The sequence below is a fragment of the Panicum virgatum genome, chromosome 2K (assembly GCF_016808335.1).
Source record: "Panicum virgatum strain AP13 chromosome 2K, P.virgatum_v5, whole genome shotgun sequence".
Classification (NCBI taxonomy): domain Eukaryota; kingdom Viridiplantae; phylum Streptophyta; class Magnoliopsida; order Poales; family Poaceae; genus Panicum; species Panicum virgatum.
The window spans coordinates 56,235,908-56,251,260 of record NC_053137.1 but is presented as its reverse complement, the minus strand read 5'-3'; the positions used below and the strand labels follow the sequence as shown (position 1 = coordinate 56,251,260).

The 15,353-nt window shown below is 50.8% G+C and overlaps 1 protein-coding gene and 2 pseudogenes across 3 annotated transcripts; 1 reads left to right on the top strand and 2 right to left on the bottom strand.

The window, feature by feature from the left end:
• The first annotated feature begins 556 nt into the window (after positions 1-556).
• Positions 557-3,014, top strand: LOC120687918 (annotated as a pseudogene).
• Positions 3,015-4,021: 1,007 nt separating this feature from the next.
• Positions 4,022-8,413, bottom strand: LOC120687895 (annotated as a pseudogene). Its single transcript, XR_005680903.1, has 5 exons — positions 7,817-8,413; positions 7,506-7,720; positions 7,172-7,408; positions 6,726-6,915; positions 4,022-6,577 (listed from the first exon to the last, which is right to left on the bottom strand). The product of XR_005680903.1 is annotated as a probable amidase At4g34880 (transcript).
• Positions 8,414-10,125: 1,712 nt separating this feature from the next.
• On the bottom strand, positions 10,126-12,999 carry LOC120687904 (putative F-box/FBD/LRR-repeat protein At5g44950). 2 transcript variants are annotated; one of them, XM_039970003.1, is made up of 3 exons: positions 11,964-12,999; positions 10,807-10,986; positions 10,126-10,673 (listed from the first exon to the last, which is right to left on the bottom strand). In XM_039970003.1, the coding sequence occupies exons 1-3, from the start codon at positions 12,915-12,917 to the stop codon at positions 10,368-10,370; spliced, it is 1,440 nt and encodes a 479-aa protein (XP_039825937.1). In that variant the 5' UTR covers positions 12,918-12,999; the 3' UTR covers positions 10,126-10,367. The 2 variants fall into 2 exon arrangements, with proteins under 2 accessions (XP_039825937.1, XP_039825931.1); XM_039969997.1 differs by having other exon boundaries at positions 10,126-10,691; positions 11,964-12,997.
• Between the last annotated feature and the right edge of the window lie 2,354 nt (positions 13,000-15,353).

Sequence of the window (15,353 nt, the reverse complement as noted above, 5' to 3'; positions counted from 1 at the left end):
TACGTGACAAAGAGTCACCTAGGTCTAGATCACCATGATGCAACGTAATTTATTGCATGAGTGTGATCGCGTGGAAAAAGATTTGACAAGAACACCGATAGCATGTTAACATTAACTTACCAAGTTGTCTATGAGGGAGAAGTACGATGGCAAAGGAAGGGGTGCAAATTTTGGATAGAACATATATGTGAATTATTTTATACTGGATAATCTTCATATTATTCAAAATTATTCATATTTAAAACATACTACACACACATCAAGGGAGGGTTATGGAATTTATAAATCCCAATGGTCGTGGGCTACATCATTATTTACCTATTTTGGCATCATTATTGTAAGGGTCAATGCATCTACCACGCAGTTGCAGTGTTGCACTCCACCAGGACCAGAAAGTCTTACGCTTCAGTAAGGTGTCCTTTCAGTTCGTTCAAAAAAAAAGGTGTCCTTTCATCATCACTAAATTAAATATAGGACAGTGAAACATGACCTACCACACACTACGGCGGAAAATTGGGTGGAAGCACATTTTGGTACGGAGGGAGTACTCTTTAGTCCTAGACATAAACACTTGGCTCTTGAAACAATAGAAATGCAATTGGTTTCATCCACTCGTTCTACTTTTGAGTGAAAAATTTGAGTGAAAAAAAAATACATGGGCACAAGAGCCATTGGATGCCGGATATGGTGGCGCAGCATCCTATTTGCTACATCCATACGCACTTCCCTCCCTGTGTTCTTCAAACTAGTGAGCAGTGCTACACTGAAATTATGCTTACTCTGTTTGTATCTCTGGTCGTCTTACTCTTCCAGCCGAGTCATGCATCCTCTTCCACCGCCGACGACAAGTTTGTCTACCAGGGCTTCGCCTCGGCGAACCTTGCTCTAGACGGCCTCGCCGTCGTGACGCCCGGCGGGCTCCTCGCGCTCACCAACGCCACGAACCAGGCGAAATCCCACGCCTTCCACCCCACTCCTCTGCGCTTCCTGAACACGTCGTCCACGGCGACGGCGGCGGCGGTGGCACGGTCCTTCTCGGCGTGCTTCGTCTTCGCCATCGTGTCCAGCTACGACGGGCTGAGCGACCACGGCCTCGCCTTGGTCGTCGCCCCGACCACGGACTTCTCCACGGCGAACGCCGGCCAGTTCCTGGGCCTCCTCAACGCCACCAACGGCACGGCGAGCCGCCGCGTCCTGGCGGTCGAGCTCGACACCATCATGAACCCCGACTTCTAGGACATCGACAGCAACCACGTCGGCATCGACGTCAACAGCCTCAGGTCGGAGCAGGCCCGGACCGCCGGCTACTACGATGACGCCGCCGCCGCAGAAGGTGTCTTCCAAGAACTAAAGCTCAACAGCCACAAGCCGATGCAGGTGTGGGTGGATTACGACGGCGAGGCCAGGCAGCTCAACGTGACACTGTCTCCGGTCAAAGTGCCAAAGCCTAAGCGACCACTCCATTCCACGGCCGTTGATCTCTCCACCCTCATGGCGGATCCCATGTACATCGGCTTTTCGTCGGCGACCGGCGTCGTGCCCACGCGGCACTACGTGCTCGGGTGGAGCTTCCACTTGGACAGGCCGGCTCCCCCTCTCGACTTCTCCAAGCTCCCTGCCCTACCGCGCTTGGGTCCCAAGCCCCGGTCCAAGGTCCTCGACGTCGTGCTGCCGCTCGCCACGGCTTTGCTCGTCGCCGCGGTGCTAACAGTCATCGTCCTGGTTATACGGAGGCGGCGCCGGTACGCCGAGGTGCGGGAAGATTGGGAGGAACAGTTTGGGCCGCACCGGTTCTCGTACAAGGATTTGTTCCAAGCCACCGATGGCTTCAAGGATCGGAACTTCCTCGGCTTCGGAGGGTTCGGGAGAGTGTACAAGGGAGTGCTTTCGGCATCCGGTCAGGAGATCGCGGTGAAGATGGTTTCGCATGGTTCAAGGCAGGGTGTGAGGGAGTTCGTTGCCGAGGTGGTGAGCATCGGCCGGCTTCGACACCGGAACCTTGTGCAGCTACTCGGCTACTGCAGGCGTGAAGGTGAGCTTCTCTTGGTCTACGACTACATGGAGAATGGCAGTCTTGACAGGTACCTGCACGATCAGCACGCGCCCACTCTTTCCTGGCACGAGAGGTACCGGATCATCAGAGGCGTCGCGACGGGGCTCCTCTATCTGCACGAGGATTGGGAGCAGGTCGTCATCCACCGAGATGTCAAGCCGAGCAACGTGCTCCTGGACGCCGGGATGAACGCAAGGCTTGGTGACTTCGGCCTGGCCAGATTGTACGACCACGGCACGGTTCCTCAGAGCACTCGTGTGGTCGGGACCATAGGGTACCTTGCACCGGAGCTCATGCGCATGGGGAAGGTGACACCTTCAACCGACGTGTTTGCATTCGGTGTGTTCCTCCTGGAGGTTGCTTGCGCACAGAGGCCGATCGGCCCTAACAGCGGCGGCGGCGGCGGCGACCGGGTTGCGCTGGTGGACTGGGTCATGGAGCACCATCTCGGCGGTTCCATCCTCGACACCGTTGATCCGAGGCTTGCCGGAGAGTATGAGACGGAGGAGGCGACCCTTGTGCTAAAACTGGGTCTGATGTGTGCACACCCGTCGTCCAGTTTGAGGCCAAGCATGAGAAGTATCATGCAGTACTTGGACTCCCGCGAATCAGTTCCTGATCCGTCACCAGGACGCTACCCGAGCTATAGCATGATGACGGCGCTGATGCAGAATGATGGGTTTGACTCGTATGTCATGTCATCCAAGGACCCATCATCTACGGATGGTGCATCCTATGTGACTGAACTCTCAGGGGGAAGATGATGACCCTGGCTTTGAACGAGCTGATGAGCTACTAGATAGCCACACAATCGTGTGACTTTTTAATTTTCCCCGTTTTTTGAGTTCTGCGTGTTTCACCTCGGTCTCTGGACTCTCGTGTGATTTTAAGATAAAAATGTTATTTGAATACTTACAGCCTGTATTTTTTATATTGCTTAACTTACTCACTCATTTCACCTTGACTATGTAGTAATTCAGACGACCGTGGTCAGCTGTTGTGTTTCTTTCCTTGCATTAAGGAACGAAAGAATTCATTGTTTTCCTCCTTCAATTATATATGGTGGAAACTATACAGAAATATTGTGTTTCTTTCCTTGCATTAAGGAACGAAAGAATTCATTTGAGTTCTACATGAACATGAACCTCTGATGCAGCAAAAGTGTATGTTGGGGGGACAAAAACTGAAAGGAGTTGCGGGCCAAATAATGGGCCGGTCTGTAGCAGGCCGGCTTTCCCCTCTTGGGCCACAGCGTGTCACTTCTTCTTCATTAGGCTGGCCGATGATCGGTGCGCTCCTTGATCTAAGGAAAGCAATACGAGATCAGAAAAAAAACGAAGCAAGCATGCCACAATCCACGTACGAACGAACAGCTAGGGGTCCTCGCGATGAGCTGTAGTTACCAAGAGACGGCGATGGGGTCGGAGCTCCCGCCGGCGATGAGCTGGGGGAGCTTGCCGGTGGCGGATCCAATAAGTTCGGCGCGATGGCACCGACAGGAACAGGCGGCCGAGCCGCAGGCATGGGGTAAACCTGCGCGAGCAGCGGGAAGTCAGCCGTAGAGTAGCGCCGTGCGGCTGCTTCGGCGCCGGTCGTCGACGCGGTGGCCGCCGCCAGTTCTCCGGCGGCTTGAACGCGGCCAGGGGTCTGATTGCTGCCGCCGACGGCTGCAGCGCCAGCTACCAAGGTCAGCAACAAGGCCACCACCATGATCTTGGACGGCGCCATCATCTCTTGGTCTGCGTCTTCTTCTACGTCCTTGACTTGAGGGAACGCAGGGTTGCTGGTATATATATATATATATATATATATATATATATATATATATATATATATATATATAGGGGTTGTTTGGATCTATAGTAAATCTGTTGGATACTTATTTGCTTTATTAAAAACATCTGTTAGACACGGTTAAACAATATTTTTTTTACCGGACTCCAACAGGATTTTAGGGGGAAAATAATCTTCACAAAACCCGTAATCGCAATTCCGAATGTCCCCAGAACGTTCCATAGCTCATCAGTCATGACCACAAACATGAAATTCACAATAACAATATTCAGCTCTGACTGAAAAGGACTATGAGAATCAGGATGTAGCCGCTGTAAACAGAGCAGATCACACAAGGTTTTCACCTTCAGAATGCGGCCCATTATTACCAGGAAAAAGTGTATTTTTCATTCTTGAAGTATTACAAAAGTGTGGCATTCATCCCTCATATTTCATTTGGTGCAAATCAACCCCTTAACTAACTAAACTGGTGCATTTATCATCCCCACCTTAGTTTAAGAATGGTTTAGTACAATCTAATGGTAGTTTATGCCACACTATCATTTGACTAATCTCCACTTAGCAATGTAATATGCTGAGTTGAAGATATAAGAGCAACTCCAAGAGACTCTTTATATTCATCCTAATCGTCTATTCCGGATTCCTCGCTCGCCAAAGATGTATAGAGAGCGATTTTTATGTACATGACTCTCCAAATGATAATTTAGAGAGTAAAATTTAGAAAGACTCTTGGAGATGCTCTAAAGCCTAAAAATCAGTAAATTCTCTAAATTGGGTACTCCATAAAAATTTTATCCAAAAAATTAACTTAACCGATTCACATCAAATTATTATAGCGATTGACTTACCATTAGATGTTGCTAGGCCATGATTAGTGAGATAATTACATGACCTAAACCAATATTACATGACACTACACCATTGTTAAAATAAGCTAAGTGGGATGATAAATGCACCATTTTAGCTAGTTAAGGGATTGATTTGCACCAAATGAAACATGAGGGATGAATGTCACACTTTAGCAATACTTAAAGGATGAAAAATACACTTTTGCCTTATTACCATGCAGAAGAGTAATCGCAATTTCTTGGGGCAAATTTCCTATGTGGCCCTAGAAGAAATGACACTCCTTCTATGACCCTAAAAAGTTCGGCCTCCCTTCCTTGACCATGTTTTTATTTTGCATCCCTTCTATGGCCCTACCGTGAGATCTTCAGTTAACTCCCAATTAAGTGGCTATGAAAAGACAAAAATGCCCCTACCTTCATTCTTCTCCACCACGCGCCCTGCAACCTCCTCATCCTCGGCCTCGGCGTCGAGTCCCCGCTCTGGCGCTCCCTGCCGCCGCCTTGTGCCTTGCCGTCGGCCGCCGCTCGCAGCTCGCGTAGGGCCGCAGGCAGGGCGGCAGGCAGCCCCGCAGCCGCAGGGGCCAGCTGAGCAGGTTCCGGCCGTCAGCCTCCGGTTGCGCGCGACGCGTCCCCCGCCGCGCAGCACGTAGGCTGTAGAAGACTCCCCCTTCCCCTCTGTACACCGAACAGAAGCCGAGGCGAGCTGATGGCACCGTCGCCGAGCCCTTTCCCGGGCGGAATTGACTGATTTCCGGCCGGCCGGAGAAGCCCCGCCGCCGACCCCCTGCTTCCGGCCTTCGTCCGCCCGATTCGAGCTCTCGGTGAGCTCCGCCGCATCCTCCTCTTTCTCACTGGCCCCCTTCCCATCAGCTCTCGGCGCCGCCACCGCCGGAACGCCGCCGTGGCTGCCGCACCGTAGATGCGCCCGTCGCTGGCGAGGTCCCCCGCGGCCTCCCGCTGCGCCGCCGCGCGCCCCAGTCCCTCCTGTCCGCCTTGCCCGCGGTGCCGCTGGCTCCGATGCCGGCCATGCCACCGGCGGGGAACGCCATGTCGCCGCGGCCCAGCACGCGCGCCGCGCACACGGCGTCCAGCTCGCTGCCCAGGAGCTCCACCTTCTAGCTGGGCGTGGCCGCCATCGCGTTCCTCCTCGTGGCGCAGGTCGTGGGCACCATGACCACCGCCGTCTGCCACCGCCCGCAGAGTCCAGAGGCCACGCGTCCCGAGATGGAGGAGAGGAACTCGGGCTGGAGGCGCAGGGGTGGAGGCGCTGATAGGGTTGGGGGCGTGTGGATGAGCCTTCTGGGGGTATTTTGGTCTACAAAATTCAATTTCTCTTGTTCCACTAGGAATCCTAATGGAATAGGCTAACGTGTGTGACGGCAAGGTCATAGAAGGGATGTAAAATAAAAACATGGTCAAAAAAGGAGGCTGAACTTTTCAGAGCCATAGAAGAGAGCGTCATTTCTTCTAAGGCCAGGGAATTTTCCCAATTTCTTGCGGCAAGCCACTACTGGCTATTTTTAGGCTAATGCCTGAAAGCCGGCGGCCTTCTGATTTTGGTAGCCTGCTCGAACGCGTAGGCCATCTCGATCAGCCTGGGCTCGTAGCCCCTGAGCCCGCCGAAGACTATCCCAAAGGGGACTCCCTCCTCGCTGTACCCAGCCGGCACGGCGATGCCGGGATAGCCGCCGATGGCAAGGACGGCGGAGAGGTCGTTGTTGACCACCACGACGGCGTCCAGCCGGTGCTCTTTAAACGTCTTCTCCAGGCCGACCGTGGACAGCTCGTTGAGCCGCCGGAGCGCAGCCCTCTCCGCTGCGCCGATGCCGCTGGTCTTCTCGGCCGCGATGAGATCGGCCTGCCCAAAATCTTTAAGCCTCTCCTGCAAAGAGAGGTCGTTAACTCACCATCAGATCCTGATGGTCTGCTTCAGCCACCATCGATGATGTTTACGAGTAGTAATTTTGATTCTTTTGAATATTGGCTGCAAGCACCCGAGATGAAAAGGCTCGGTAAGTTTTTACAATTACCTCTACTGGATGTGCATTGTTGAATGCTATGACTTGTGCGAGGGAGCGGACCGGAGAGTACAGCAGATCCTTCAGATAAGCATTCAGGCTCAACTTGAACTCTGCATTCATCAGAAGGCCCATTTGGTCCCCGAGATCGCTCCAATTCCCTGCGGGGTCAAGATCCTTTATCACGATGGCACCGTGATGCCTGCCATGACCAGGTGTAGGAATCACGTTAAATTAAAATACTTTACCAGAAGACGACGAGACGCATGCAAATAAGGAAATTCTAAGCAATCCTGAACTTATCAAATATAGTTTTTTTTTCTCGAATACATATAAGAGCTGCGTATCTTTGTATAAATTAAATGTAGAAAAAAGAGTTTTGCCAATGCGTAATGCCGGAGCACGCGCAGCTTTGGCCTCTTGGCCCCTGCTAATCGACAGGTTCAGGACGCATTTACCTCATCGTGCTGAGATGCTTCTCATAGACCTTCCGGGGCTCAGGTTCATACTGCTCAAAGAACCCTTTGAGGACACCAATCCTCTTGCCCCTTAGTCCATCGATCCTCAGGAACTGCCTGTAACCCCCATGCGGGATGTACTTGGAAGCTGCTCCAGTAGCCTCAGCATCGAGCGCATCGTAGCCGACAATGGCGTCCAGCACATGGACGGCATCGGACACCGTCCGGCACATCGGCCTGCAATGACAGGCCACACGAGCTAACCGTATAAGACCAGTGTGCTCTACTAGCTGCTTGGTGGTCGCAGGCAGCTGGATGTCTACTTCTTTTTTACCCGATGGTGTCTTGGCGAGGCGTGATGGGGATGACGCCGGACCGGCTGGCCAGCCCGACAGTTGGTTTGATCCCAACCACGGAGTTGAGCACCGACGGGCAGATTATGGAGCCGGCCGTCTCCGATCCCAGCGTCACGGCCGCCATGTTCGCCGCCGCCGCGACGCCAGGCCCGGCGCTCGACCCGCACGGCGTCACCGACAGCACGTACGGATTCTATAACGCAACGCGTTGTCAAATTTGTGGTAGTATAAAAAGTTTTGAAATGCAATTATGGTAGTATAAAAGGTTTTGGGCGCTAATAATACGCACCTTCGTCTGGCCGCCGCGGGCGCTCCAGCCGGGATCGACCGGTCGGAAGCCGGACCACTCGGAGGGGTTGGCCTTGCCGAGGATGACGGCGCCGGCGCGGCGGAGGCGGGCGGCCACGCCGGCGTCGCGGCGGACGACGGAGCCGAGCAGCGCGAGGGAGCCGGCGGTGGTGTTGAGGCGGTCGCGCGTGGCGATGTTGTCCTTGAGCAGGACGGGGACGCCGTGCAGCCCCGCGGCGCAGCGCCCGCCCGACGCCGCGCGCTCGGCGTCGGCGCGCGCCGCCTGCGCGGGCGCGTCCGGGTTCACCTCGATGACGGCGCGGAGCTGCTGGTTGAGGCGGGCGATCCGGTCCAGGTAGAACCGGACGAGCGCCGCCGAGGTGAGGCTGCCGTTCCTGAAGCCCAGCTGGATGGCGTCCACGGTGGCCTCCTCGAACTCGAACGCGGTGGCGCCGCCGCCGGCCGCCAGCCGCCAGCGCCAGGACCAGGGCCGCGGCGGCGAGCACCTGGAGGCGCGGCTGAGCCATGCTACTATGCCCAGGTAGCTCAGTGCTGCTGCACTCTCAGTGCATGTACGAGTACATTGTTGCTGCAAATAACTGGCTCGCTGGTGCAAATCGTGCTTGGCAACGGGCCTCCTTTTCTTTTGCGGCATCGGGATGCTTCGTGTCGGGCATCGGCAGAGGGCAGAGGGCAGAGGCGGACCAGAGAGGACCAGAGGTTTAGGACGTCTCTACTTTTGGCATGTTTCATACGTGCTGGGCAATCATTGTCCTTTCGTGTGGTATTGATTCAGCTTAGCCGGGCCACGCATTTGTGCAAATGGATGCTCGCTCTGACAACGAGGGGGATGCCGTTGGGCAGGTGAGGGACGAGGTCACGAGGAGAAAGAAAATGGAGGCACTGCTCCGAAGCTCCGGGATCATGGCATCCACTCGCGAGACTCGTGACCTGTGCTGCCGTTGGCCGGCGACCTTCTCCACCTCCTGCAGTGCACGCGGGCCAAGGGACACGAGTGCCAAAAACATCTCACCTGATGACTGTGTCACCGAAGTACATCGGCTCCTCCTCGCATCATTTGCCGCAAAGATTTTGATCGGAAACCTCACCTCGGTTCGCATCATTCGCCAGCAGGTTTCGATATTTGCGGGGAGCACACCTCGATCATCCCCATTAGGCTTTCTCCAACCATTCCCCCCATCCAACTCCCCCCAAACGTACTATTTACTATATTTTACTACCTCCCTCCAAAAGATTCCTCCCCCTATAACTCCTTCTCTCCAATCATTCCCCCCATATCTATTCCCCCTATATACTATCACTCATTAACTAACTATTTATTTAACGTTTTTGAATTTAAAAAAAATCATACAATATTTATACTGTCATAATACATATTATCATCGTGTTACGGGGCTCAAACGGGATTAATATCGCGAAAAAACGGTGTGATTAGAGATATAGGAGGAGTTGAAACTCACCCTATACATGGGGGGAGTTTCAACTCCCCCTGTATATAGGGGGAGCTGTGGGGGGAGCCGTTGGAGGGCTCGCTCCCCCCAAAGCCCCCCTACGTAGGGTGGGGGGAGGGATACCGGGTGCCCTTGGAGGTAGCCTTAGCACCCACCAGATCCATCACCATTCACCAGTTCACCACTGCTCCACCTTTGATGTCAACTTCAACTCAACTCCACCATACCCCGTCGTGCTTCGTCCACTGAAGCATCCTACTCCTACGCAGATTCGCATTAAGTGGAAACGTGGATGAGCCTTGTCCAGCGCCGCACCGGCGGCAGCAGAGCGCGGCTTGACCTACGAGTGTTCCTTCTGAAGGCTGACCAGCTCTTCCCAGTCCACCCATCTTCACAGGAGCTGATGCCAATGCCACCCCTGCCTGTCTCAAGGTGCCGAGGAAAAAAGTCTTTTTTTTTTTGAAGGATGATGAAGAAAGAAGTCACCAGCACGCTGCACGTGGTTGCAACAGCTCGCCGAGCCTGCAAAATCTGCAACCGCAGTTGCTAAATCATGGGTGTGTTTAGTTCCCACAAAATTTCCAAATTTTCCATCACATCCCCTATCACATCGAAACATTAAATATAGCAAATGATCTATGTATGGAGTACTAAATATAGTTAAATAAAAAAACTATTTGCATAATTTTGATGTACGTTGCGAGACGAATCTTTTGAGTCTAGTTAGGTCATGATAGGACAATATTTACCACAAACAAATGAAAAGTGAACGAAAAGTGCTACAGTGACTGACGTGACTTTTTCCCCACCTTTTCCCCTCATCTAAACATAGCCCATATATATAATTTCAGCATTATATTCAACCGACGAGACAAACAGCTTTGGCAGCAGTCCATCCTGCATATACGGATACACGATGCACACAATTGGGATACAAGCATCTAACCGATTATTTGCAACAATACGGTAGCAAGACGAAACATGGTTCTCCATCTACAAAGTACAAGCTCGAGCTCCAAAAGGACAAGAGCTTCAGGATCATTCTTGTATTACGCCCACAAGCATAAGCACCGGAGCAAATCATGCATACACAACCTGCTCACCGCAACTGCTATAGACATAGCATTCTACAGACGGCCGCTTCGCCTTGAATATGTTACAGATTTCCTTGTACCCACTGTCACCTGGTAAGACCTTAGGCGACAGTTTCACGGTCATTCGTTTCATCAGGGGGGCGCATCTGAACACAAGTTTCACAAAGTCAACTTCATGCCCACTTCCTTCCAGATTTTCTATCGCTATTTCTTCGAGAGCCATCAAGGAAATATTCTGATTTCTCCAGTTTTCTGGTCCATCACAAGGGCAATTTGGGGGGCATGCTTCATGCTGAGACAGAAGTGAAGACTCCACAATATCCAAAAATACGTACGTTAAGTACAACAACCATTCCAACATCAAATGCAGAAATGCAGTTAGTACATATTTCTTGAAAACGCAGCCAGTTCAAGTGAAGAATTACCTCGTTTCGTGGTACGACCAACTTAAGACTTTGTATGCCAGCACAAAACCCAAGTAGGTTCAACACCATAGCACCAAAAACATGTCCCCATGTTAACAAATGTAGCCTCAAAACAGAAAATTTAGGAAGCTGGGCTATTTGTTGCTTCAAGTCCCGGACCACATCATATAATGGGATGTCCTGGAAATTTATAAAACTCTTACGTGAAAGGAAATAGAAGACAAGTATAGTGTGACAGAAAAAGTAATTTGACAAGTGACCACACGCCACAGCATAACAAATCATTCATTTCGCGAACTTGAGTAACAAAGATACTATCATAAGCAATGCAAAGCTAAAGCATAATGCTTCTCTGATTGTCTCGACACTATAGCCTGCTGTTCCTGGATGGGTTGCCACTTGGATCATTTGCTATATAAGTGGCCAAAGAACGCAGAAGTTTTGAATAACCATGTTACCTCATCTAAGCAAGCAATGATGATGGCATTCATACATGAGGTGGAAGGCTCTCTTAGTGAATCTTTTCATAGAGGACGAATGTAACAACAGACAGATGTAGTGCAAACACTAGAATAGACTAATACAAGGGCAAATAAGGATGTGTTGCAAATTGCTAGCTTGAAAAGAAGCGAACTTGCTTTGGAAATGTAGGGCAAAAGGAAAAAGGGCAGGTGAGAAGTGCTAGATTGTGTTGGGAAGTTCCCTGTTATATATAGTCATACATAACAGTATTTGTAATGGTCGTATACAAGGAGTAAATTATGAAACAGTTTCTATGTATTTGGGTCGCTGGATAAGGTTAGGAATTGCATGGACCTTCTGAGTAAAATGGATTGTCATTTGGAGTTGCAGACTGAATTAAAGATAAGCATGTAATATGTATGCACATCAACACTAGCTGTTTTTCTCAGGTCGAATTGATTTATCCTGGCCAAATCTTACATGATATGCAGAGACCTTGGAGGATGGAAACTACACTAATCCTTTCCCTTTTTTTTAGAGCATTTTGGAAATGCCAACGATTTTGATACCTTCACCCCCTCTATAAGGAGAATTATACTTTCTAAAATAGCAAGCATTTGTTGCAGGACTAGCTGCACTTAATAATTTTAATCACTGATTATTTCATGAAAAAAAAAGCAGGAGATGAGACGCACCCGAATTTCAATTGTCAAATCTAGGCCGCAGACGCTCTCCTCCATCCATAAATCCAGCTCATGCAGGCGCCACATCTCACTGATTGCTACATTCCTGAAGGCACACCTGCAGCGCCAATGGATATCCTTCACCACAGGTGCTAAAAATGACACATTGAAATCCTTGCCCATGCAGGTATCCATGGTGCACTTCTTTAGCGCAGGGGCTACAATGTCAATACCCCCAATCCACCAGTCAGAAGCCACAACAAGCTCCTCAATCGTCGTCGAATGGAGACGGACCATGCCCTTGCCTAAATGCCAGAAACGGTGCAGCTCCAGCACACGCAGGCGCGGACACCGCCGGAACAGGACACCGGTGTCTATGATGCCCATGTGGCAGCCTGAGATAGAGAGCCTCTCGAGCACAGGGAGCTCACCGCCCGGTGCCAGCAGTGTGTGGCGGAGGTAGCTCACACTATTGGTCACATTCAGACTGATCGATGTCGCACGGTGGAAGATGGACAGATCGACGGGGATGTCGCGACCCACCATGTCACCGCGAAATACTAGGCTTAGCACCACGGGCGCCAGACGCGCGGCGGTGCGCAGCAGAGAACCGACGCCTGCGACGGAGTAGCTGTGGTGCTCGGGGACATCGATATCGAGGAGGCGCAGCTCTGTGCGGGAGACCTGGGCGAGGGCGGTTTCGAGAGCGCCCGGCGCGATGCCGCGGAAGGAGAGCTCGGGGAGGTGCCTCCAGAGGCCGCGCCAGCGGCGCGAGAGCAGGCTGGTGTGGGCGGCGGCGCGGGCGCAACGGAGGCGGACGAGGACCTGGAGGAGGAGGTCGTCGGGAAGGCCGCTGATGTGGTCCACGCCGTCAGTGTCGCCGCATTGGCCGGCCCGCGGCCCGCAGGGGCGGCGAGATCCGAGGGGTGGCTCCGAACGGAGGGTGAGACCGGAGCGCAACTCCATGAAACCTAACCCCTAGATGAGAGACGGTGGCCGGAAGCAGATGGAATAGGGCTGGCCGGCGGCGGCGGCGCGGTTCGCATGGTATTAAGTAGGGCAATAGAATTTGGTCAGGGTTTCCTCTTTTAATAAAAAACGTGCTTAGTCACGATCACGAAAAAAATAGAATTTGGCCAGAGTTGATCCAAGTGCTAAATGTGTTAAACTTTAGCAGTAGTATATTCAAACAGAGTGCTAGGGGCCGTTTGGTTAGCTGCATGTGCGTGGAACCAGGCTCTCCAGATGCAAGGTTCAATTGATTGGTTGCCTGCTCCAGCGACGGGGCCTGTCCCGCGGCCCGCGGGATGCAAAGGGGCATCCGGAGCCAGGCTCCCGTGATACGCAAAAATCCCTCATTTCGGGCCTGTTTGGCACGGCTTCACCGACTCCGGCTTCATCTACTGTATCGCACTGTAGTGGTACTGTAGCACGGAGCCGGTGAAGCCACCCTCCCGCAGCTTCAGCGACTTCACTCCTCCCGCAGGCAAAACTGCTTCATTTCAGCTCCGTGCTACAGTGCCGCACAGTGCCGCGGCACTGTAGCACGGAGCCGGAGCCGTCCGCGTGAAGCCCTCCCAAAATGGCCCTTCTTCGGAGCCAGGCTCTGGTGATGCGAGCACCCATGCTCGGGGTGCATGCGTAGACAACAAAAGTGGATGCGTGCGTGTGCAAACTTGCAACCAAACAAGATCTCCCTGTGGCTTGGCTGCACTGACCCAACCAACCAAACACGGACCTGTTGCATGTGCTGGGCTTGGCTCCCGCCGGCCTGGCTCTCTGATGCGAGCCTGGCTCACCAGCGAAGAAAACCAATCAGACCCCTAGTGTATTCAAACAGGAGCAGAGTGTGCTAAAATTTAGCTAATAATTAAAATTTTAGCAAAGATTAAGTGTTAATACTCCCTTTTTATTTACATATAATATTAGATTTGTTCTAAGTCAAATTTTAACAAAATTTGATCAAATTTATATAAAAAATAATATATTTGTAATGCCAAATTTGCTTCTATTAAATACACCAAGAAATATATATTTGTAGAGCATATATTAGATAATATAGTTGTTGTTATATTTTTTTATAGACTTAGTCAAAGTTAGTTACCTAATATGATAGGTAAATAAAACAGAGAGAGTATGTGCTAAAGTTTAGCATCCAACTTTAGCCCCCCTCCAAATAGACTGTTAGGATGTGCTAAAATGCTGATGTAGGTCCCGTTTGGATCCAAATGCTAATAGGTGAAAATGTTAAATTTTAGTAATAGTGTATCCAAACCATAGTTTTAGTCGGCTAAGGCGTTTAGCGGCAGAACTGCAGTTACGATGTTTAGCGTGCTATAGCCAATATTTAGCGGGCTAAATGCCATAGCGGCTGCCCTTCATAGCAGCTATAGCCAGTTATTTAGAACTTTGATCCAAACAGAAGTGTTAATAGGATCGGGCTAAAATTTGACCAAAATTTAAAAATTTAGTAAATATATAAATACTAATAGGTGCTAAAGTTTAGCACTCGACTTTAGCCTCTCCAAATAAATCTCGTCGAAGCCGCCGCCGCCAATGCCATCTGTCACCGGAGAAATGCAGAGGTAATCTAACTCTAGCCCGCAATATAGACCTTGTTTGTTTTCACGGACTTTTAAGTCCCTGTCACACCAAAAAGAATTATCAAATAAAATTTGTTTATAAATTTTTTTGACAGCTGAGTGCTAATTTGCGAGACGAATCTAACGAGCCTAATTAATCCATAATTTGCTACAATGATACTACAGTAATCATCCACTAATCATGGATTAATATACCTCGTTAGATTCGTCTTGCGGTTTAGCCCCAGAGTTCTGCAGTTAGTTTTATAATTAATGTTCATTTAATACTTCTAAATATTAAAATTCTCTTTGATGTGATATAGACTAAAGTTTAGCCTCTAAAACCAAACAACCTTATAGACGACGCCTGCAGGGCAAATGAGCTACTATACCTAAGTCTAGAGCTATACAGGACCCTCCCGCTAGAAAACCGGGCACTCTCCCTCCTCTTAGCCACTGTCAAGGACGCCGGAGGAGAGGGAGCCGGAGCCGGCGGATCGACGAAGGGAAGAGTGAGCCGCCCTTAAAATCTCCTTGTATCATTGTAGGAAGGGGAAAGACGGTTCCGGAATGAAAAAAATTACTACTGAGCTTCGTGCATATTACCGTAGCACTTGGTTCCTTCTAGCTTCATTGCGTTACGCTGTTTCTCCATGAATGGGTGGAAAGATCACCATTGGACAGTGATTGCCTGATTGGCGCCTGCTTTCAAGGTCTGACCTGAAGAACTTATCTACTTTTATATGGTCTCTGCTTCATCACTTTCCCACGTGTGTTTGAGCTTCTACATAGGTGGTGTTTGGTTAGGTTATTTTTCAGC